A 23,505-nucleotide genomic window follows, 5' to 3' on the forward strand; every position below is an offset into this window, starting at 1 on the left:
GGTGCTGGGAAAGCTCCAGTTTAGCGTGCCTTAGCTTAGGTCTGCACGGGTTGCGCCAGGTGACGTAGCTCGCGCCGAACAATTAGCTGATAACACCCTGCCGTCGCGACAAGTTTAGGGGGTCTGAGAGGCCCCCAGCTGCGCATATGCGCTGCGGCGCCCGGATGCTTGTCGCCATGGTTTTGGATCTCGCTTAGGTAGTACTATGTACATTTCCGCGCTTCAATCGCACCAGAGCTTCGGTTTATCTGTTATTCCGATATTTCAGTTTCTGCCAATCAGACCCCTTGACGCGCGCAATGGGCTTTCTGCCATCTCTACCCACTACCTAGAGCTCCTTGTCGATGTGGAAGGAGCTGTGAGCTTTGCGATAATCCTTACTTCACCTTCACACGCAACTACAACAACAATCTACAGTTCTATACTTTTCAAACTAATGACAGCGGGCGGCCCAAGGGCACTTGCCTGAGACTGTCAAGATGCAGTGCTATACAGAGCTCACGCCGCCGACTGGTGTGCAACACAGTCTCAGCCTGCCATTCCTCTCAGCGCAAAGCAACAATCTGGTCGTCGCAAAGGGCTCTCTGCTGCAGATCTTCACTACAAAGACGATTTCTTCCGAAATCGACACTTCGCAAGCTCGAGAGCAACAGACTTCCAGAGCTGAAAATCCGTACGACCACCGATTGAACGACGATGACGGCCTCGAGTCCTCCTTCCTGGGCGGCGACGGCATGCTGGTCCGCGCCGATCGCGCCATCAACACCAAGCTCGTCCTCGTCGCCGAATACCCGATTTTTGGTATCGTGACGGGCCTCGCAAGGATCAAACTCCAATACTCGAAATCGGGAGGCGAGGCTCTCCTCATTGCTACAAGAGTTGCCAGACTGAGTCTGGTCCAGTGGGATCCCGAGAAACACGCACTCGAGGACATCTCCATTCACTACTACGAGAAAGAAGAACTTGAAGGCTCACCTTTCGACGGCCCATTGAACAATTACCGAACACACCTCGCTGCCGATCCTGGCTCGCGATGCGCGGCCCTCAGGTTTGGCCCCAGATACATCGCCTTTCTCCCTTTCAAGCAAGCCGATGAGGACATAGATATGGATGACTGGGATGAAGATGTGGATGGACCTCGGCCGGCAAAAGAGCCGTCAGCAACAGCGGCCACAAATGGAACTAGCAACATAGCAGATGTACCATACTCAACATCATACGTCCTCCCTCTACCGCAGCTTGATCCCAGTCTCCTTCATCCTGTGCACCTCGCCTTCCTGCATGAGTACAGAGAACCCACCTTTGGTATCATCTCCTCGACGCAGCGGCGCTCCAACACCTTACCTCGAAAGGACCACTTCTCCTACAAAGTCTTCACTCTCGACTTGCAGCAGAGGGCCTCGACTGCTATTCTCTCCGTCAACAACCTCCCGCAAGATCTTTTCAAAGTCATTGCTCTTCCTAGCCCTGTCGGAGGTGCACTTCTCGTCGGTACAAACGAATTGATTCACATCGACCAGTCCGGGAAGCCTAACGGCGTGGCCGTCAATCCCTTCACCAAGGAAACCACCAACTTTCCTCTCGCGGACCAGTCCGATCTGGATCTGAGGCTCGAGCATTGCTACATTGAGCTCATGTCTGCCGAGAACGGAGAGCTACTCATGATACTCAGCGATGGTCGGCTAGCTATCATCACATTCAAAATTGATGGACGGACGGTCTCAGGCGTCGGCGTGAAGCTAGTGCCTACGGAAGTTGGCGGCGGCATTGTGCAGTGCAGCGTGTCCACCATTTCGAGACTTAGCAGGAACGTCTTCTTTGTTGGGACCACGGGCAGTGATTCCCTGGTTCTTGGCTGGACGCGGAAACAGGCGCAGAACGCACGGAAGAAGACACGGTTGGTTGACGACTCTTTCGAGTACGACCTCGAGGACGAAGACATGGAAGACGACGACGACGACGACCTCTACGGCGAAACGACGACGACAATGATCCAGCCTGGAGCGACAGCCAACGGAGTTTCCAAGGGAGGAGATTTGACGTTTCGGGTCCATGATTCCTTGCTCAGCATCGCTCCGGTCAAGGACATGACATCGGGCAAACAGGCCTTCATCCCAGATAGCGAGGAAGAGAAGAACTCGGTTGGTGTCGTGGCCGATCTCCAGCTCGCATGCGTGGTGGGGAGAGGCAACGCTGGCGCTGTCGCTATTGTGAATCAGAAGATCCAGCCCAAGGTGATCGGGAAATTCGAGTTCCCAGAGGCGAGGGGTTTTTGGACCATGTGTGTCCAGAAGCCCGTACCGAAGTCTCTGCAGGGTGACAAGGGAGCCAATGCGGCAGTTGGCAGCGAATTTGATGCCTCATCTAAATACGACAAGTTCATGATTGTTTCAAAGGTTGATTTAGATGGTTACGAGACGTCAGACGTTTATGCTCTGACAGGCGCTGGGTTTGAAGCACTGACAGGGACCGAGTTTGACCCAGCGGCTGGCTTCACGGTCGAGGCTGGCACGATGGGAAAGCACATGCGCATCATTCAAGTGCTCAAGTCGGAGGTGCGGTGCTATGATGGAGGTTGGTTTCCCTTCCGTGCCTTGTTCTGGAAGCGCCATCGCTAATTGCGGCACAGATTTGGGACTAAGTCAAATTCTGCCAATGCTTGACGAAGAAACGGGTGCTGAGCCGAGGGTCATCAGTGCCAGCATCACGGATCCCTACCTTCTTCTGGTTCGGGACGACTCGAGCATAATGGTGGCTCAAATAGATAACAACTGCGAGCTAGAAGAGGTCGAGAAACAGGACGACACCATTCTGTCGACAAAATGGCTTGCGGGTTGCTTGTACACCGACACCACAGGCCTGTTTGCCCCTAGGCAAACGGATAAGGGTACCCCGGAAGGCGAAAATACCTTTATGTTCCTGCTGAGTGCTGCGGGAGCCCTCTATGTAAGTTGATTGTTTCTCGACTGATGCACGTGCTCACTCACAACCTCCAGATATACGCACTTCCGAACCTCTCCAAGCCTGTTTACGTTGCAGCAGGATTGACCTACGTTCCTCCATTCTTGTCCGCCGATTATGCTGTCAGACGAGGCACCGTTCAGGAGACGCTGACTGAGCTCCTGGTGGCTGATCTCGGAGACACTACTGCTACTTCACCATACCTCATTGTAAGTTTCTTCCTCCGAGGTATCTCGCGTCATCGGCTGACTCGGTTCTTCACAAGGTCCGTCATGCGAATGACGACCTCACAATATACGAGCCCATCCGTCTTGAATCTCAAGACAAAACTATGGGCCTGGCAACAACTCTCCACTTCCAAAAGATCACAAATCCTGCCCTTGCAAAGAGTCCCGTCGAAGTTGCCGACGATGAGGCCAACGAGCAGCCCCGATTCGTCCCGCTGCGGCCTTGCGTCAACATCAACGGGTACAGCACTGTCTTCTTGCCCGGCGCTTCGCCATCCTTCATCGTCAAGTCAGCCAAGAGCAGCCCGAAGGTTGTTGGGCTGCAGGGCATCGGCGTGCGAGGCATGAGCTCGTTCCACACCGAGGGTTGCGAGCGCGGCTTCATCTACGCCGACTCGGAGGGCCAAACGCGCGTCACACAGTTGCCAGCCGATTCCAACTTTGCTGAACTGGGTGTCTCGGTGCGCAAGATCCCGATTGGTGATGCCGTCGGCTTGATCGCCTACCACCCGCCTATGGAGACGTACGCCGTCGCCTGTAGCATCTCGGAGCACTTTGAGCTCCCCAAGGACGACGACTACCACAAAGAATGGGCCAAGGAGACTACCACCAGCTACCCTCTGACGGAGCGGGGCATCGTCAAGCTTATGAGCCCGACAACCTGGTCCGTCATTGACACCGTCGAGCTCGAGCCCCATGAGGTCGCCATGTGCATGAAGACACTCCATCTAGAAGTGTCGGAGGAGACCAAGGAGCGTCGCATGCTCATCACAATTGGCACGGCCATCAACCGCGGTGAAGACCTGCCCATCCGTGGCCGCATTCTCGTATACGACGTCGTCCCCGTCGTGCCGCAACCTGGCCGCCCCGAGACGAATAAGAAGCTCAAGCTCGTCGCCAAGGAGGAAATCCCCCGCGGCGCCGTCACCGGCCTCTGTGAGGTGGGATCACAGGGCCTCATGCTTGTCGCCCAAGGCCAGAAGTGCATGGTGCGCGGCCTCAAGGAGGACGGGACTCTCCTGCCTGTTGCATTCATGGACATGAACTGCTATGTCACCGCCGTACGTGAGGTCCGCGGCACGGGCTACTGCCTCATGACGGACGCCTTCAAGGGCGTCTGGTTTGTGGGCTACGCCGAGGAGCCCTATAAGATGATGCTATTCGGTAAGAGCATGGGCAATTTCGAGGTCTTAACGGCTGACTTCGTCGTCGCCGGGGATGAGCTGCACATCGTTGTATGCGACAAGGACGGTGTGATCCACGTGATGCAATTCGACCCTGAGCGTGAGCCCCCCTTCGCCCCTGATTCTCTCCTCTGGAGTAGCAAGTTGCTGACATCCTCCAGACCCTAAGTCGCTCCAGGGCCACCTTCTCCTCAACCGCGCCTCGTTCTCCGCGGCGCCCAACCACCCATCCATCACCCTTTCTCTCCCGCGAACCCCCGTCTCCCCATCCGCGACATCCGTCTCCAAAAACCCGCCGACGACCCTCCTCCTCGCCTCCCCAACTGGCGCCCTCGCCTCCCTCACGCCCCTCTCGGAGCAGGCCTACCGTCGCTTGACGTCCCTCGCTAACAGCATCGCCGGCGCCCTCCCCCACGCGGCGGCTACGAACCCAAAGGGCCACCGCCTCCAGCCCCTCGACGCGCGCACCCCAGGTGTCGACACCAGCGCGGGGCGCAGCATCGTCGACGGCGCATTGCTCGCGCGTTGGAACGAACTCGGCGCCGGCCGCCGGTCCGAGGTTGCCGGTAAGGGTGGCTATGGCGACGTCCACGAGGTCCGGGGCGAGTTGGAAGGTGTCCTCGGATGGAGTGGCATGGCCTATTTCTAGAGACTACCGAGTTTTGGAACGAATCAGAGAGTGGTGAAGAACGGATGGGGAACATGGTAAAGAAGAAAAAGAGTTGATAGTTTCGTTGATCCTTTGACCTTCAGCGAGATAATTTCGAATCTGTTGATTTGTCGGGGGCTCTTCCTAGGCGCTGCCGAAGTAAGCTAGATAGAGCAAATCATGGTATTTATGAGCATGCCCATTCCTGTCTTGTGTGGGCTTACCCACCCTCACCCGGCTCTCTGATCCAAGTGTCGTCAAGAGGTCTGGTCACTGCTTCATGCTCTATAAAAGCGAAGACGTATCTTGGGAATTATACATATATGCATGCATTCCTGGCTCTGGAATCTCTCATTCCATTCGTCGAGAATGGCTGGACTGGTAACTGAAAGATCTCTTTATTCTTAAAAGGACCATTGCTCAGGTCTTATATCAAATATCGTTTCTCATTCGCGGCTAGACTCCTTTCCGCGATCTGTCTACGCAATACAGGCCAGACCCATCAATCTGGTACTCTCCCGTCAAACGACAACTCCTACGGGCCATGGCAGCGCAAGGCCCCCACCCCTCTACTCGTACACTCGCCAAAAAGACTATACTGTTCGACTATTGATTATACCATAGCGCACGTCGTGTGGGCGCCTTTGAGATATCATGTCATAAACGCCCTTGTATTACATTGAGAATTGCGGGGCTTGGTAACGTGCAAGTTGTCATTTAAGCCGCAGTGTTGCTCTTTCGTCGGATGCTGCCAAAGCGACGCTTCAGACCTTCGCTCAGACGCTTGCCAGTGCTGTTGTGGCGATTGACGTCGGCGCTGTTCGACTGCCCGTTACGAGATTCAGAAGGTCCGGATCTTCCATCGGCGGCATTGCTGACGCTGCGCTGGCGAACCATCGCCCCATTCTCCTTACGTGAATGGGCGTTGACTCCGGAGCGCATCTCGAATTCCGCAGGGTTGTTGCCCAGTGATGCTTTGCGCATTCGCTTCTTCTCCTTGAGGTCTCTCTCGTAAGTGTAGGAAGGTTCTCCTTTTCCCTTGAGGTCATCAGGATGGTAAGGCTGTCGATGGTCAGTGCGGGGTTTGGCAGGTTGCGGACTGAGGTCAACTTACAATCCCATCCCATCTCTTGTAGGCACCGCCCTTCGCGTCAGGCTCGCGCATCAAATCGGCCCCCTCCTCGTAGTTCATTACGTTCCCGCTCATATCAGTACAGCCTGCGGGAATAAGACCGGTTCCTTGTAGAGGGACATGCTTGTCCAGAGAATCCTGAATGTACTCGCGAGGCGTCGCTCTCAGGGCCTCCATGTTGGATTCCCTCACGGCTTCGACGGGGGCGTACATTTTGTTGCGGTTGCGGGATGCCAAAGTGGCGTCATAGGGACCGCCATGATGATAAATGCCGCCGATGCTGTCGAGCGAGTCAATGGTGTCTGTCATGGGTCCGTTCTTGCGTGTCCGCAGGTGAGGTGCGCGGTCTGCAGCGCGCTGCTCCCGCCTGATCATGTCGAGAGGCCGATGAGACATGTCGCCGGGGTACCTCTGATTCAAAGAGCCGGATCGATGAAGACCACTAGGGCCGGTGTGAGTGTTTACGCTCTTGCTACGTTGAATGGAGGATTCTGAGTTAGGCCCGTTCTCCTCGGCAATGGACCGAGTGCGGGCGCTGTAGCTCCGAGTAACGCTCGTGCTCGGTGGGAACCGGTCTCTTGAAGAAGAGGGGCTTCGAAGTCCGTTACTGCGGACGCTGCTGCTACGTCCCAAGGGTACGTGTGGTGAAGAAGGCGATGCGGGTGAGGCAAGTTCTCGGCTTGGAGGCAGAGAAACGTGTTTGTAAGATGGCGAGAAGGGGTTGGATGAATTAAAGCTAGAGCGGGTTGGGCTCGCGGATGCAGGCGGGGTGGGGTACGATGAAACGCGACTGTGACTGCTATGGCTTTTGTTGCTGTTCTTAACTGGTTCTTTGCCCTTCTTCTTGTTCTGGGAGAATGTTCGAAGTAAGGGATCGGGGTTGATGAAGGAGCTTCCAGGACCTGTTTCCTGGCTAGGTTCGGGTGCTGTGAGAGGGTCGAGCAAGTATGCTTTGGCCTACGGTAATCGAGTCAATTGATGGAGTCAATGGAACTGCGAAACGAGAATGGCAGACGTCCGAGGAATATGAGGAGACGACGGATCTTTGAGCAAACAGAGGACGCGCATGCTTATGTGGAAGGACCCGTATTATTTACGTCGTCGAAGGCTTAGCTGCAGTACTAATGATGTGAGGTACAGCTTGGAGCTGTTCTTGGAAACCCAGCAGATTGGATGGGCAGTGACGCAAGAAGGGACTCCGAGACGGCGTAACTTGGTGGCTTAAATCGTGCCGTGCAGGGGTCCCGTCTGTACCTTGCCGGCCAACTCGGTCGGGCTGACAGGGGTAGCTTGGACAGACTTGGACAGACTTGGGAGGCCTTGAAGGTCCAGGTAGGTAGGGTGTATTCATACGCGATTGAATAGCCGGGGGCCGTCCTAGTGTTCTGACAGCAGACAAAGAATGGGCAAGATGGGACGATCGGCTTCGACCATCCCTGTGCACTGGCTGGCCAAAGCGAATGGTTCGCTTAGGAGCCCGGCAGTGACGGAATATGGAACATTGGAGACAGGCTCAATGGGTAGTGATAAGGCGGCAGATATGACGGTGACGGGGTCGGAAATGTGGAGAGTGTAAGGGAACAGGCCAAACCTGGGCGATGACGATGGTGGCAGTAGTAGGAGGAACGAGCATACGATGTAGGTGGGATAAGAAAACCACGACTGGCACTGGCAGAGCAAGGAACAAGATAAGGTGAGAAGGGAAATCGGCCCAACGACTTACCCACTGCTTATCGGACCTGTCCATGGCTGGTTGTTGACGTGGACGCAACAACACCGGTGTTTACGAATTGAACCGCGAGATGGTTCGTCGGCTGGCAGGGGAGACAGTCGCACAGCTACGTCTTGGCTGACAAGTAGACTGGTGATTGGAGGCGGTGTTCCGTTTTCTCCAGGGCCCTGACTAGTATTGCGACGTTTCCCTCGAGGGTTTCGGCGGAGTTCTCGGTCAAGGAGCAAAGCCACACGGTGTGCGGACGGGTAAGTAGGTAGGCAGAACGTGACGCACACCGACGGTGTAGTCAAACTTGTGAGCGAGGGTTGGATGGGGTGTCTAGTGTGTTACAATAGACTGGGCGATGCAAAGCGAAGCGATGCAATGCAGGTAAAAGACAAGAGTTGAGGGGACACGGAAAACCGGGGAACAGGAAAGCAGGTGGGAGTGCCCTTTTGATGACTTTCAGGTTCGTAGTTTTGCCCGTCCATCCGTTTGGTGGGATGAGGGAGGAGTGATATGCGTGGCCCCTCCTCCAAGGGCCGCAAAGTGCAACACAGAGCGAGAGAGTCATGAGCATGGGCATATGAGGGTGGGCGAATATGCCGATGACAGGCACAGCCAGTCCAGACCCTTCCTGGATTCTCCAGACCCCGTCCTTGTCGGGTCAAGCGCATGCTGTGATGGGCGCAATGCGGAAAGGGCAGAGAATTCTGCACAATGCGTGAGCGTTCCAGGAACATGCCAGGATGGATGGGAAGCAACCATCATGGGACCTGCGATGACTGGGCTGGCCAAGTCGTCCATTGGTGACATGGCGTATGGTGTTCTGATTTTTTTTGTTTATTTGTTCCTTCTTTTCATTTCTTGGGCCGCAACGGTCACGACCTGGAGTTTGGAGGGGAAGAGGGGGCGATGGAACAACGGTGCGCAGGGACGAGAGGCAGGTTGTATGTAACCTGCAGGGAAGGAGGGGAGGAGTGGGAGGGGAACGAAGGGTCTGGACGGGAGCGCATGACCAGATGCCAGATGGTGGTGTGGGCAAATAACGCTAAGACTGGGGTTGGTATTGGCAAGTGTCTAGACGGTGCTTTCTACCTACCTGGGTACCCCATTTTGCTGTGCTCGATTCGTCTCGGAAGGCGTGGCTTTGAGCACGCAGTGAGATGCACATGGAAGACGACTGCAAGCCGCCCCTCGTCCGACCCCTGAGTAAGCGACGTCTTTTGTTTCGCCTTCCTCATCAGGTTACCCCATCTCGCCTGTTCCCGTGTTCTTGAATATGTCCATCCCCATCGTCTGCCTTCAAGCGTCCAGACCTTGCTGTGTGTCCCTGATCCAGCACAAGATCGGCGCTTCGGTAAACGTCTTTCTCCCAGCCCCTCCGACGTGCCCTCACGTGCGTGTGATAGTCCACTCCTCTCCCCAGCGGCTCCGCTCGGACGGACGTGATCACTCCAGGGTCCAACAACGGTGTCCGGGCATCCTCGAGGAGTACAATATTGCAGGAGATAATAAGAAACGAAACATTGACCCGCCACAGGCTCGCTAACTTGGCTCAGCCACAGGCGCCCAACGACGACACGCGGGACACTCAGGCACCGTCTAGTCCAGCCGCCCACGTTATAAGTTCTACCACAACCACACTTCATACCTAGATAGGTACGCAGGTAAACGAAAAGGTTTGGAGGGAAACAATGCCACTACTCTACAGGGTTTAGGTGGAAAGAGGAGCAGCAGCCTCAGCATACTGCCTCCAACGTTCCACATATGCCGCGACAGCGACACCCTCGGTTACTAGACCGATACCCCGCCAACCAAGTCAAGCTGCAGTACGAGCACTGCCAGTACGGATACTTACAATTTAGTTTTAGGAGGCTCCGCGCCGAGACTCGGCTTGTCCACGTATGCGCCAGCTCCGCCTTTTACGCTATGGCAGAAAAATGTACTCTGTAGGGTCTCGTGGTTTCTTGCGCCGCATTTACGGGGCCGACGGGAAGGGTCCGGTCCACCTCTCAATGTCCCTCCCGTCAGGGCAATGCTAGCCCTGGTACTCTGTACTTGACCCGGGAACACGTCGCCCAAGCAGGCCTGCGCTGTGCCGCGTACGGCCGCTCACCGCCGGCCCGGTGACGATGAGAGTCATAAGCTTATAACTAGCCCCCCCGTGCCATGGCGCGAGCAAAGACGAGCAGTAGTACGCGTCTCATGTGCCGAAAGTCGCCACAAGGCGAGACGCATACTCAATCGGCCTTGATGGATAGGCCCGAGATGTCTACTGATTGCAATGCAACGTATATAACAAGGTACCTATTCTGTCTGATTGTGGGATAGGATATTTGCCGATGTCGGTGGTTGAACGGGTTTCGTGTATCCTGATGAAGGTCCGCCGCCTTTGCGTGGCTGATGCCCTGTCGTCCTCCGCCTCTGCCTGAATCCATCGACCCACTCCTGAGCGACCAGACCACGCAGGTCGTATGGTCTCGATACCCATTATCTTTGATTAAGAATATGCATTGAACTGGCGCCCAAAACTCTGGGGTTCCGACATATTGCTCAAAAGCAACTATCACTTCGGATCTTTCTCTCCGAGGTCTCCCGCCACTGATGACCGCGTGCCACGCACTGGGCAATGGCTCTAGTGGACTACTCCTCGTCCGACTCTGCTTCTGAACCGGGCTCGCCTCCGGTCAAGCGTCGCAAAGCGTCGGGCTCCGGGACCCACGGCTCCGTGCCGGACAACAACGCTACCGGCGCCGGCGAATGTCATGATAGCGAAACAAAAACCGGTTCTGTGGATGGCATGGGCAAAGCCAGTAACTCGGAGGGGTTACCCCCTCTTCCTGCCCAATTCCATGATCTTTACGCCTCCACTGTCCGAACCAGCACCGCCGATGACCCAAACCTGCACCAAGGTCGGAAGAGGACCATTCCACACATTGCTGGCAACTGGCCGTCACACGTATACATTGAATGTGGGTGTTTATGCCGGTCTTTTCTCCTTTTTCTGCACCTCACCTGACTTATCGAAGGGCACCCAACTGCCGACCAGCATTCCCTCCTCGTCGCCCTTCTGGACAATATCAAGCCCTTTCTCAACTCGCAGAAGCTGTACCCGCTCCTCACCTCCGACCTCAACGCTCCCCTACCCCTCCACATCTCTCTCTCACGCCCGCTGTCCCTGCCCACGGCACAGAAGGACCACTTTCTCTCGGCTCTAACACACTCGCTGTCCGCCGCTACGGGGGGGTTCCACATCTCCCCTCGAGGTATCGGATTCTTCAAGTCCCCCGACTCGGACCGAGCCTTCCTCGTCCTCCGCGTCGCGGATTCGGCCGTCTCGCAGGACACTACCAGCACGAGCGGCAAGAACCCGCAGCTGCAGACACTGCTGACCAAGTGTAACGCTGTTGCCCTGCGCCTCAACCACCCACCCTTGTACCAGACCGACGCCACCGAGCTCGTCGACGACGCTTTTCACATGAGCATCGGTTGGACATTCGGGCTACCGCCGGAGGACGCGTGCTTGCGGACGCGTGCTCTGCTGAAGCAGCCCGACTTCTGCGACGTTGGACAGTGGCAAATTGGGGTGTCAGGGGTCAAGATTAAGATTGGAAACATTATCACGCATGTGCCTTTGACCGACGACTCGAGGGCTAGGAAGAACAGTATTGTTGAGGAAGTGTTGTACGAGTAGAAGGGTTCCGATGTTATTAGATGGATCCGTACGATCTTGCACCGCTGTTCTACGAAACAAGACATGGCCCCCATGGCAAGTGATGGAACGTTTGGTAGCACCGACAAGTATGAGACGCTAGAATCGTTTGATATGTACAACCCGGTCAAGACACTGATTTGCATGTGTCACAAAAAACGAAGAAACGCCGTTTGCCCCGACCACGAGCCATGCAAGAGTAGAAGAAGAAAATGCGATGCTAACATGTGGTAGCCAAGGCTTGAACAGATACAGGTCGCTTCAACTTATTTACAACTCATCTACGACAGGTCGCTCGAAGCTCCAGTTCCTTTCGCTCACGGGGAGGCCGACAAAGAACTGGTAGAATCGGATCAGCTCAACAACGGCAACGTTAAAACTAATGCGGCTCGTTAGTTTTGCTGGCTGCGAATCAATACAATATTGGGGACGGGGGTCACTCACAAAGTCTTGGGGAATGAGAGCCAACGGCGCAGGACGAAGTTAAAGGCCTTGATGACGCGATCAAACTCTTCCCCCAAGGCGTCAGTTAGGGTCTCCTCGCGTCGTGGCTCATCCTCGGCGTATTCGTCCTCCGGGTCCTCCTTCTCCATGGACTCCGTCTCGGGCAATATCACCACGTGGTGAGGCTTCTTTGCTCGGTCGGGGATGTCTTCGGAAGCGGATTTGGGCAAGTTGGGGGCAGTGGCAGACGCAGCGGTGAGTGCATCCTCTGAATCGATCATGGCGCGGAATTTGGTGATGGCATCGAGGGAGCTGCTAATTCGAGCGTACGTGTTGAAGAGGGCGACAAGCTCGGTACGCTTCAGCACAGGTATGTCTTCGCTGGCGTTGTCGAATTCGAACAGAACTTTGAGCGCGGTGCCATAGCCGGCGGTCTGCAGCTTGCCCCAAAGGCGGCACTTGTCGCATCCAACACAGTCCATGACACGGCTGATGTTGCGGAAGCGGTTGCGAAAATCCTCCTTCAGCGACGGGCCCTCGCCGTTCTTAAACATGAGGCTCTCGTCGAAGATTTGGGGCACGCTAGCAGCGCCTTCTGTCACCTCGAGGACCTTGGCCCTTGTCGAGGCGTCCTGGTCAATGTCACCGGAGCAGAAGGTGTAGTCGCGACCCTGAAGGTAGGGGCCCAGCTTGGCGACGGCGCGGGTGACCAGGGCGTAGTTAAAGTATAGGTTGCTAATGCGCTCCGGGTGGGTATGCAGTCGGGTCCGGTAACAGGCTACATTGGGCTGCCACTGACCGGTGGTCTGGTTGAGGAAATCCCAGCAAAGGTGGGTGCTGATGCTTGCGTGCATGCCCGAGATGACGCGGTAGAAAACACGCTTCTCGAGGCACTCGTCCTCGACCTCGAGGCCGGTCTGAGCCACGAATGGGGCGTTCGGCTGCGTCTCCCGCATTTGCTCAAGCGCCTGCTGCCGCCCTACCGCCTCGAGGACCTGCCGAAAGTCTTGAGCCGCGGGGCCCTTGTGACTGACCTGCGACTGCCCCAGAGACGCCGAGTGCGGAAAAGAGCTCTTCTGGAAACAGTTCTCGCGGTAGATAGCGTCCCATACCTGAGCGGCACCGAAGCCACCGTATCCGGTGAAGCGCTCGGGGTTGCGGAGGAGGCTCACGTAGTCGCCCTTGGAGCTCGCACTCTCGTCCTCGGGCACACAGTAGTCTCGCTCGTCACACTCATCGTCGTATTCCACCACGCAGCTCTCACCGACCTCCTCACCCAGCTTTCCCTGCAGGGGCCGCTCAGGGCGCTCATGCTGTACCTTTCTCGGGGGGTGTTTCGCAAGCGGGCCCTCCAGCTTCCCCAGCTCACTCGCCCTCCAGACCTCGGGGATGTCCTCCTCGTTGTCAAGCGTCTCGACGGCGCAAGCGATATTGCCGCACATGCCATTTTCGTCGTTCCAGAAGGGGCACTTCTTGTGGAAGAGATTCAGTCGATAGTGGGAGAAGAAGTCGGTCGATCTCGTAAGGTCATCAACGAGGGGCTTGACCTTGGTATTCAGTCTGTCGAGAGTCGAGTACGAGGCGCATGCGTCGGAAACGATGGCCTTGGGAGAGATCTGGTATGTCGAGTTAGATAGGGAGATGTGGGAGTCGGACACCTCGACGTGGGCCCCCGAAAGAGAGAATAGAAGGGGAAAGAAAACGGCGGCATACCGCACAATCATCTTGGACGCGCTCGCATTGGATTGGAGATCCCCAAAGCGCAAATACAGAGAGGAAGAAAAGTCTGCTAGCAGACTTCATGGTTGATAAAGGACTCCTTGCGGAGGATGGGCCGACTGGTAACTTTAATATGCAGTAGGAGAGCAAGAACCGATGGTCACAACGAGAGGGTTGTCAACTCGGACGGAGGACGGGTGAAGTTGACAAGTTTCCAAAGGTCCAGCTGAAACGCTTCAGGTGTCCAGGCTCAGCAGCGTGTATCCGAGGCTGTCTATGCCGCGAACGCTGTCGTGTGGAGGATGCGTGTTATTGCTGCTTTAAATGTTCAAGCAAGGCCGGGTAAGGTTCGACGAGGTTCGTTTCGGAGAAACGGCCGGGGGCGTTGGAGGTTAATTGGAAGGTAAAATGGGGGTCCAGTCTTGTCTCAGATTCTCCTGCTGGCGGCGCGAGTTGATGGACGAAAGTGGCGTCGGTTGATCAGCGAAGCTGCTGCTTTGTAGTCTTCAGGATGCAAGTCTTGGCAGGAGCAAAATGTAAGTAAAAGATATCTTAAGCAGGAAGAAATCACGGTGAGGTAAGCAAAGCAGATGAATGATGGAATTAGTGCAATGGAGGGAAAAGAAGGACAGAATGCCCTGCAAGAGCGCGGGATCGCCGGGCCTTTTGGGCGTTTCCCGGCTCTCAGCAAGCTGACAGAGAGTCATGCGAATCTGTCCTCAACTCCTCTCTCGATAACAAAATTGGGTAGGTAGGCTGGTAGGCAAGCATGAAAGCAACAATGGAACCCTCTCCGAGCTGATTAATTTACAGCTGATGGACCACCTCTCCGAGTATCGTGTTACTTTATCTGGCGAGGATTGGCTGATCCTGCAATCCGACCAGCACATCAATAGCATCCTTGCAGCAGCCTAGCACGCTTGGGCACAGCGTGAGTGTGCACATCCCACCGCTGACCGAACTTGGCTTCAGCCGTCCTGTCATACTGGAGGGGCGAAGGTGAATAAAGCGACAGGGTGAGGTGAGGGCGTTTTGTTGAAAGGTGTCCTCCTTATGGGGGAACATCAGCAGATACAGGCGCCGATTAGGACCACCCTGGTGCCAAAATAAGTTTTGGCCGTTCCAGATCGCCTTTCGGATGCCGCCGCCATCCAGCTCGTTCCGGCTTGGTGCATTCCGCTGACTTGCCAATTGCAGACCTCGGAGTGTCCGCCATACGCCTGACCTGCACTTATTCCCTGTATTCCCTGTATAGCCTTCTACTCCCTGTCGCCTTGCACATGTCTACATCAGGTGCAAGGCACAAAAAAAAAGTTACCGTAAGAGAGGGAAAGAGAGCATAAGATCGTGTCCCTTGATCGGACCAGGTATCTGTAGGCAAAGCTACGTCTCGCGCTGCTCACGCCAGCGCCGTCAGTCGCGAAATTAAGAACTGATTGGTTTGATGCCTTCAGCATGTCATGGGGAATATGCAACGATTCGGTGCATGTCTCGGAGAGTACAATCACCCCCAGCCGTTGAAATTGATGTGGTCTCTGTCCGGTCATACTCGCGTGCCCAAGCACCGTCTTGTTATGTCTCATGTCAAGCCGACGCACACGCTTCACAACGCTTGTCTGTAAGACTAGGACACTGGTTCGTCCAAGAGCACGTTGCGAGCCTCTGTGACTCTTGCAGGACGACATTAGCTTCATGTATCTTGCCCTTGGTTTCTAAACTCTGGCCAATGCTGCCGTTGTCCCTTATGCAGGCATTACCGCACTAGCCAACAGCGACAGTCTACAAAACCGACGCGCTATCCCTTCCTCTTTTCCAGACGTAGCGTACGCCCGTCAATGGCTTGTCGCAATTCTCCCTCGCCTTTGGCGAAGTTCAGCAGCAGTGACATTAACCATGGCTGGGGACGCTGGATATTAGACCTTATCAGAACCCCTCAACTTCCAAAGACATGTAATAGACAGCAAACAGTCCAACACTAACAGATCCCCAATGCCTCAAACCGCCCAAGTAAATGCAATAACCCTGGTGGTATGCGCCGTCTTTACACCATTCGTCGTGGTCTGCAAAGACGAGGAGTCTACCTCTCTCAACCTCTTCTGAATTTCTAAAGAGTAGCTTCCATCATCATTGGCCGTCATTCGTGTCGTCGAGAGTATCGCCCAGGCAGCAGCCTGCAGGGGCGGGAAGCGGGAATGCGCACTGCAACTGCAAAATAACGAGGCATTTCTCCTCGCTGGGCGCATCACTGGGGAGGCTGGTAGTTAAGGGGGCGCCTATTGTGTTCGACGTCAGCGACGGATGGCCATGGGTTCGTGGGGAGGGTAAACTTACTTGAACAGTAGGATGTGCGGCTCCGGCTCATGCACTTCGTAGTGTTCCCAACCCAAGCTCTGGATACAACGTCAGCGCTGGCTCCGATGGCCTGGGGGCCACAGCAAAGCATACCTGAGTGATGCCGAGTGCTCGCCATTCCTCCTCCCATAGCAATTTCAGTGTTCCGTGGGAAGAGTCGTGGTAGTCTTTGGGAATGGCTTTGAGCATGGCCTTGGGAAGTTGCACGTGGCGGTATTCGTACTCGCTGTCAGAGTATCTATCGAGAGCAAACAGATCAGTCCATTGTTTGCGCCTTGATCGGAGTGTATGAATAGACGCGGGAGCTAGGGGACAAACATACCGCGCCGAGTAATGAATGCTCTCTATGAATTCATCTAACCGGGTTCTTTCCGATTCCGACAGAGGTCGTGGGACCTTGTTGCGGCGGCTCATGTCGATATCCATGGCGAAGGCGGTTGTCTGCCCTGGTGTCTGTGGAAGTACGGTGGCGTCGAGTCTCGGTTCCTTACCGTGAAGGCGACCGGCAGGGTGGCTCGTTTGGAGGCGGGAGGTCAAGTGACGGACGAGACTGTCGGAAACTGGCGATATAGTGTGCTCTCGGACGCGAAATGAGTCTGAGGCCGCGAAGGGTCCAATTTCTGAGAGGCCAGGCGATAACACTCAAGTCGAACGATGTTACCAAAAAAAAAAAAAAAAGGTAAAAAAGGTAAACAACGAAGTAGGCGGGGTATGCAGGAATTGGCGCTGAAACAACGGGTTCTCTGCACCAGTGATTCGGGGAAGCAGGAAGTAGCGAGGGGGCTTGAATGCCAGGAAATATGATGTTCGAGGGAAGCTGGCGCGCAAGAGCGAGGGGTTATTATTCAAAGAGTGGGAAAAGATACGGAGTAGTAAACAAAAGTCGGATGGATCTCAGTAACTCGATCCCGCCCCAGCGCTGCCATCATCTTCTGGCCCCCAGGGTCCGCCCGAGGCGTTTTTGCCGGCAACCTCCGTCGGCGGCCCAGCCTAGCTTGTCACGTACCTAGGTATTTAAGGTAAGGTAGTAAGTGAGTGTGCTGCACTGCAATTTCAGAGACAGCCCCTCGCTGCTTCCACCCACCGCACAAAAATCACACACACCGAGAGAACGGTGGAGCTTTCCTGCCAAATTGTCCTGTTCTTCCCAATCTCCTCCATCACTCTCCCACCGACCATTGACGTCGAAGATTTTGACCCACTTAGTCCACTGCCACCTGGCAACAGCTTCAATTTGTGCGGCATTGACTGCTGTTTCTTCACCTTCCGTTCCCACAGCATTGTTTTCTGCTTCAATTCAATTGCGGCCTTGCCAAAACATCGTGCGAGACCTGAGGCACCTCTCTGTCCACAGTACGTACTGTTCCTTGGCTCCATCTCCCTCCGAAGGTCCGACCAAACCGTTCCAAGCCAGAATCCAATCCAACCGAAATTCAGCGCCTTTGGCCCATTTCCATTGACGAAATCCTCCTCAGTATCCAAAGAGACCACTACCATCGCGCAACAGTCCTGCACCCAATTTTTCCCACCTCGATCAGTGTTTGGGCTTCCGGCACATCCAAAGCTACCCCCATCCCAGCTTGAGAAACGTGGGGAGAGCTGCAATACTATTTCCAGGGTGCCTGCCTGCCTGGGTACCTTAGCTCCTTCTGTACTAGCGACATAGCCTACAGCCCTGCTGCAAACAACCTTACGCAGCCAACCTTCCCAACTCCAAACCGACGCGTCTTCTGTCTTTGCAAACCTGTCGCAATCGCAACATCACCATCGCCCTTCCACTCCAAGTCGCATACTGCTACCAGCCATTGCGGGCGCAATATTTTTCGGCAACCCTTTGTTGCGTACTTGACTAATAGTGCATGCGCCTGCGACCATCATCCTTAACTTTCTAATGGACAACAAACGCAGGTCGTCGGCCATGAACGGCGCGACAGATGCTCAAGAGCCCAACGCAAAGAAGCAGAAGCTTGCTGCGGTAAGTGGTTTTTATAGTTGCACCCTACGGTCCCTCCATACTTGTTGCCCTGTCGACGGAAGGCTTTATTGCCATGCGTCCTGGACGGTAGCTTGTCATGCCTTACTGGTTTCTCTGAGTCCAGATAATTCCGTCACATCCCTCCCGCTCTCTATTTGAGCGTGTCTTCATTTGGATATTCCATCTTCCTACCAACACTCACTCCACTCTCCAGCAACGTTCCTCCACCTACATGCTTATGCATAGCCTAGACTATATGTACTGTCACAGAGCCAAGCTGACGTTGCCACCTCACAGAAATACAACCTGAAGGAGCAAGAGACAGTCGAGTCCACCACTGAATATGGTCATTTCTTTCTCGAACAAATCCGCCGAACCGCTGACAAAAAGTGAGTATATTCCCCGAGATCAGTCCTCTCGAAGAGACCGCCTGGAGGTAGCTAACCTTGCAACTATCCCAGTGGACGTAAGGTCTCTGGCTACTTCGAGTCGCTGCCCGATAAGGATAGCAACCCCGAATACTACAAGAAGACGAGAATGCCTATCTCCCTCGCAATGATCGAGAAGAAGCTCAACCAAGGAGACTTTCCCACCCTCACCGAACTTGAAAGTTACTGCAAGCGCATGGTATCAAATGCCAAGGAGTTCTACCCTCGCGGGAGTCAGCTCTTCGAAGATGCAGAACGGGTCCGGAAGGCCCTGAGTAACTTCATGACCAAGTACAACCCTGCTTACGCGAGAGGTGGTTATACGGCCATTCCCACCCCCCTGCCTGCCGATGGCACTGCGGATGACGTAGAGGAAGATGTCGAGCCTATTTCTCAGTCTACAAGTGGCCGTCGCAAGTCTCAAGCTGCAGCCAAGTCTCCTGAGCAACAGGACGATGCTGATGGCGATGAGGAAGAAGACATTGCCGAAGTCGACGACGGAGAGGACGAAGAGGAAGAGGAAGACGACGATGCCGAGGGTGAAGAGGACGATGACGAAGGAAGTCAGACATCCAGGCCCGCCACTATCCTCATTCGTCGTCGAGGACCAGGCAGACCTACCAAAGGGACAACGCCACGCAAGACAAAGGCACGGACCGTCACGCCCAGCCGCCCTGACTGTGAGTATGAGGGCATCCCCTACAAGGGCCTCAGTTTTCAGGCTGCTCAGGAGAAGATCGTGGAGGAGATGATCCGGAGCAAGGAGGATGGGTAGGTAATCACCCTTGCTATGCTTTCGGCTTTGCTAACGTGACTTGCAGCGGTCAAGAGCCCTATTTCGAACCTTTCGTCAACCTTCCTCCCCGCGTCTTGAAAGATTACTACAGAATTGTGAAGGAGCCTATCTCACTGAAAAAGCTCCAGAAGTCTGTGAAAGGTGTCAAGGGCCGCAATGAGGCCACCGGCACCAGCGAATTCAAGACCTGGGCAGCATTCGAAGAAACGGCTAGCTTGCTCTGGAAGAACGCTTTCTTCTACAATGAGGAGGGGAGCGAGATCTACGAGCTGGGCCAGGAGCTCGAGGTACGTGCCAAGTTGCCAAGACCGTGTCACCGGTCTCGTGTGCTGATTGTTGTATAGGAGTTCTTCAAGAATGAGTTGAAGCAAGCCAAGGGCGCTGTTCAAGAGCCGGCACAGCCTAAGATCAAGCTTAAAGTCCAGCAACCGGCGCCTGAGCAGCCCGCACCTTCATCAAAAAAGATCACAATCCACGTGGGGGGCAAGAGCGACTCGGGAGAGTCGCCTGCACCCCCGATCTCCCAGTCGGCTGGACACCAGGTCGGCGATCATGCACCTATCGCCAACGGCATCACGCGCCAGAGTGGAGCTCCAGCTGTTCCGGCTGCGATGGACAGGATTCACAGTGTCTCCGTCGCCTCGCCAAGCCCTTCGATTGTCAACAATGTCAAGCGAGAGGATGCTGCCCGTCCCTCCCCAACAGTGACACCCGGTCATACTAGCACGCCCTCGGCCTTTCCGCCGCCCGCTACTGGATCGGCTACAAATCTATCTAATGCGACCTTTCAGCCTATAGGTGTTGCGCAGCATCAGCCGCAGATTAATGGCATACAGCAGCAGCCGCAGCAGCAGCAGAAACCTCTGTGGGACCAGACGAGACGCGCTCCAGGCAAAGGTATGTCTCAAACCAAAGCATGAGATCAATGGTTGCTGACATGACCCGCAGGAGCTGCAGATGCATTGATCAGCAGCCTTAGAGTCCAGACGCACCCAATGATCAATGTTGAGCGGCGCTTCGAGATTACTCTGTTGCCTCTCGAGAAAGAGGCACAACAGTCAGTGACGGTTCACATGCAGTCCAGCCACTTGAGAGTCCAGCTCATCCTGGTCGTGCCCTCGTTCCTAGAGAAAGAAGGACGTCAGTGGAGACTTTTTGTATCGGTTAACCGCCAGATGGCCCACCAGGCTCACCCTGTTCCCGGTCAGGTGCTGCCTCTCGGCGCCCGCGTCTTTGAAGCCCAGCTTCAGGCTGGAGCTGTCAACAACATTGAGGTCTCCGTTGCGGCTGCTTTGCCCAAGGGTCAAAAGCTGTCCAGCGGCGCTGATTTCGAAGTGGAGCAGATGACGGTGTTTGCTCACGTGGCCAAGAACTAGGAGTTTTCCGCCATCACAAGCCGACCTGTCGAACTTCATGGCACCTCCCACCTCAATAAGGTCAACGAGTGTCATCCAGGCCCTCGAATCATCGACGAAGTGCGTTGGAGAGACCATCAGGTCAACGGCGGTACGTCTGCCTTGGCTGTATGTGACACTCCAGTGACCTTGCAAGATATCTGGGACCAAGCTGAACTCAGAAGAGCCCTGCAATCCCACCCGATGCATCCGTTCAATCAGCCACCGCTGCACCTTATCGAAGAGGGGACTCTCACCGTTTATCCCCCCATTGACCCTCCACGGGGACCCCCTATCTATGTAGACGAGGGGCCGTTGAAGGTTGTTCCAAATGAGCCAGCGTCGTCGACGTACCGCTCTGACGAACATCAACCCCTTCGTGCTGATCCTCCTTGGATCGATTATCGGCCGCCCTCATTTCAGTCGAGAACCCGCAAGTTCTTTACCCCGGAACATTCTCAGCTCCCGAATCGACGGCAGACGAACCAGCCTAATATGGCTTCACCACTTATTCGAGAAATGCTTCTGACTTCTCAGGCTCGTCTTCAGAAGAAGGTTCCGGACCAACAGCTCCAGCCTACGGAGCAGGGTCGACGTGAGATTTGGGCAGCTCGGAAGTTTCAGAGCCAGCAGACAGCGGATTGGTTTTCTCAGCAGCATATGGCACCCCAGGCAAATGACCAGGTCAGTTCTCGATCTGGTATTTCGACAACGCTGCTCCAACACACGGAATCTTCCGCAGAACATTCCAGTTATCGTGCCCAACAGCTGCGCGAGCCACTACACCGGCGACAACTGGAGCTTGGTCAGCCGATGCAGCCGCAGCGCTATCTTCTGTATGAACAGCCGAACCATCCTCAGCAGCAGCAGCACGGTCAGGGAGCTAAGGGTGGTTTGTATCCTGTCATGCGAAATGCAGTCGAAAAATAGGATTACGGTTACATGAGCGCCATACTTCTAAGCGCTGAGCTTACTGCCCAGCAGTTTGGTGGATTGTTGGCCTATTCCGCTGTTCAGGACAAGACCACCAACTGCAACGAAGGGCTGGAGGGTGTATATACACACATTGTTGAAGGCGGTCTAAAACGCCGGCCGCAGTCGCTTCGTTTCGTGCAAGCGTTTCGATCCGGTTGAAAGGTATGGCAATGTATGGAGGAGACATGGGGCCGCCGCCAGTTGAAGTTTGTTTCCTGGCCACTGCACAAATGCGCTCCATTTGTCGTAGGACCCTGACTATGGCAAGGGGTAGCGTTAAGACGACTATATGGGACCATAGATTCTACGTTGACAGTAAATGAAAATTGTAGAAAGGCCGTATATCATCTTTAGGAACATGAACTGGATAAGTGGGCTTGTGACGAACCGCGTCCAGTTGAGGGATGATAGCAAAGCGAACAGCGTGACACATTGCGTTACTCAATACGTTCAAAAGACGTCGATGTGAAGGCACATAAGGACCCCATCTCAGCGGTTGACTAACGACTCCTTCCGGCGAAGTGAAGAGATACGCTTGACCTTTATGGGCCCCAACTAACGGGCCGAGTCATCGGCGAAAAGTCACCCTTTTTTTTCACGAACTTAACCAGCGGCTACTATCTGCTGTGACACCCTGACGTGAAGAGATACTGCTTAGCGTTGGAGTCACACTTGCATGACGTCGTCTGGGGATCCGTTATTGAATTATGGGTCCTTTGAAAATGGAGCAGCGTCGACCCTAGCAACTGGCATCCCAATGATGTCTTGAGGGACGTCGGCAATGCGGGCGGGGGCCCGTCGGAGGGTCCGACAAAGCACGCTACTCAGTGGTCTCGCGACTACCGGTCCGGCTTCGCATCGTATGGGTTGTTCAACAGCCTGTGAGCATGAAGTAGTTTCTCTTTTCTTCGGCTCTTTGGAAGTTGACTAGAGAAATCGTTGGCTAGCATTTAGTGAAGCGCGGCGCCTTTTATCACTAGCATTAACCGGGCCGGCGGCAATTGGTCTGATGTTTAATTCGCAAAACATCGGGCATTTTGCCTTCTTCCCAACTCCTCAGGTGCCGTCCGTCTGATAGCACGTATGGTACGGTAGAAGAGGGCGCGCTGCGGGACCGTCTCGATTTTGTCAAACTTCCTCCGGTGTTCTTATCCAGGGTGACGAATCAATGTACAATTTCTTGTCTGAGCCTGGTTTTCGGCAGCAGATGCACTGCTCCCGTCTGTCTGTTCCAGGAGGGCGGCGACACTCGGTTAGTTGGCCTTCGTAGCTCCAGGGACCATGTTGAAATAGGCAGCCCAGACTCTCTTGGCGCTCTCAAGTCGGCCAGCAATGAGTGCAGAGGTAGACAGGTCACATCATCATACTTACATAGTAGCCGTCGGTACCTAAGTAGGCACCTATAGGGAAGAGGGAAAGGCGGTGTCTCCCACATCCATTGCTGATGGCACACAACCCCGGGCACGGATCAGAATCCGGGCAAGCTGCAGCATGTGTTATCACCGTGTAAAGCCTAGCGCCTCTGCTCGCTGGGAGATCGATCTTCCGATAACGGGGGACTGATTGGCCGCCGCAAAGTGTGGAGGACAGTTCCGCCAATGATATGTACTCAATGTAGCCCACTTCAGGTGGCATCTAGCGGGGTACAGAAAGGACAAGACGTAAGGGCCGGCCAGGGAAAATTGGTGACTGAGAATCAATGGCACACACGGTGCAGGTTGCTGTAGCGTGGTCGGGGGTGTGCCTTGAGCGGGGCTAAAGAGTGGGAAAAATTCTTTTCTTTGCTCAGCGACTGGCTGACCTCGGGAGCAGCGAACGCCGTCCTCGGTCGTCACTGGCC

General features: G+C 54.9%; 7 protein-coding genes across 7 annotated transcripts; 4 read left to right on the forward strand and 3 right to left on the reverse strand.

Annotated features, from left to right (window-relative positions):
* Window positions 1-334: 334 nt before the first annotated feature.
* CDEST_12310 (Putative cleavage/polyadenylation specificity factor, A subunit) lies at window positions 335-5,403 on the forward strand. The gene is made up of 5 exons (XM_062928466.1): window positions 335-2,574; window positions 2,630-2,946; window positions 2,997-3,170; window positions 3,227-4,472; window positions 4,534-5,403. The coding sequence occupies exons 1-5, from the start codon at window positions 480-482 to the stop codon at window positions 5,019-5,021; spliced, it is 4,320 nt and encodes a 1,439-aa protein (XP_062784517.1). The 5' UTR covers window positions 335-479; the 3' UTR covers window positions 5,022-5,403.
* Window positions 5,404-5,447: 44 nt separating this feature from the next.
* CDEST_12311 (uncharacterized protein) lies at window positions 5,448-8,277 on the reverse strand. Its single transcript, XM_062928467.1, has 3 exons — window positions 7,877-8,277; window positions 6,136-7,110; window positions 5,448-6,083 (listed from the first exon to the last, which is right to left on the reverse strand). The coding sequence occupies exons 1-3, from the start codon at window positions 7,898-7,900 to the stop codon at window positions 5,739-5,741; spliced, it is 1,344 nt and encodes a 447-aa protein (XP_062784518.1). The 5' UTR covers window positions 7,901-8,277; the 3' UTR covers window positions 5,448-5,738.
* A 656-nt stretch (window positions 8,278-8,933) lies between these two features.
* CDEST_12312 (Putative U6 snRNA phosphodiesterase 1) lies at window positions 8,934-11,565 on the forward strand. Its single transcript, XM_062928468.1, has 2 exons — window positions 8,934-10,842; window positions 10,900-11,565. The coding sequence occupies exons 1-2, from the start codon at window positions 10,500-10,502 to the stop codon at window positions 11,562-11,564; spliced, it is 1,008 nt and encodes a 335-aa protein (XP_062784519.1). The 5' UTR covers window positions 8,934-10,499; the 3' UTR covers window position 11,565.
* Window positions 11,566-11,852: 287 nt separating this feature from the next.
* Window positions 11,853-13,750, reverse strand: CDEST_12313 (Putative endoplasmic reticulum oxidoreductin 1, ERO1-like superfamily; the record flags this gene model as incomplete). Its single annotated transcript, XM_062928469.1, has 2 exons — window positions 11,853-11,961; window positions 12,027-13,750. 2 exons carry the CDS (start codon window positions 13,748-13,750, stop codon window positions 11,853-11,855), a joined length of 1,833 nt encoding a protein of 610 aa, XP_062784520.1.
* A 1,532-nt stretch (window positions 13,751-15,282) lies between these two features.
* On the reverse strand, window positions 15,283-16,941 carry CDEST_12314 (Putative cyclin-dependent kinase, regulatory subunit). Its single transcript, XM_062928470.1, has 4 exons — window positions 16,420-16,941; window positions 16,191-16,335; window positions 16,077-16,135; window positions 15,283-16,018 (listed from the first exon to the last, which is right to left on the reverse strand). The coding sequence occupies exons 1-4, from the start codon at window positions 16,521-16,523 to the stop codon at window positions 15,988-15,990; spliced, it is 339 nt and encodes a 112-aa protein (XP_062784521.1). The 5' UTR covers window positions 16,524-16,941; the 3' UTR covers window positions 15,283-15,987.
* Window positions 16,942-17,163: 222 nt separating this feature from the next.
* On the forward strand, window positions 17,164-20,731 carry CDEST_12315 (Putative bromodomain-containing protein). The gene is made up of 6 exons (XM_062928471.1): window positions 17,164-18,072; window positions 18,370-18,461; window positions 18,534-19,271; window positions 19,322-19,583; window positions 19,641-20,193; window positions 20,245-20,731. The coding sequence occupies exons 1-6, from the start codon at window positions 17,989-17,991 to the stop codon at window positions 20,670-20,672; spliced, it is 2,157 nt and encodes a 718-aa protein (XP_062784522.1). The 5' UTR covers window positions 17,164-17,988; the 3' UTR covers window positions 20,673-20,731.
* A 1-nt stretch (window position 20,732) lies between these two features.
* On the forward strand, window positions 20,733-22,225 carry CDEST_12316 (uncharacterized protein). Its single transcript, XM_062928472.1, has one exon. It carries the CDS (start codon window positions 20,895-20,897, stop codon window positions 21,618-21,620), a length of 726 nt encoding a protein of 241 aa, XP_062784523.1. The 5' UTR covers window positions 20,733-20,894; the 3' UTR covers window positions 21,621-22,225.
* Window positions 22,226-23,505: the final 1,280 nt, after the last annotated feature.

Source organism: Colletotrichum destructivum, chromosome 8, assembly GCF_034447905.1.
Source record: "Colletotrichum destructivum chromosome 8, complete sequence".
Classification (NCBI taxonomy): Eukaryota; Fungi; Ascomycota; class Sordariomycetes; order Glomerellales; family Glomerellaceae; genus Colletotrichum; species Colletotrichum destructivum.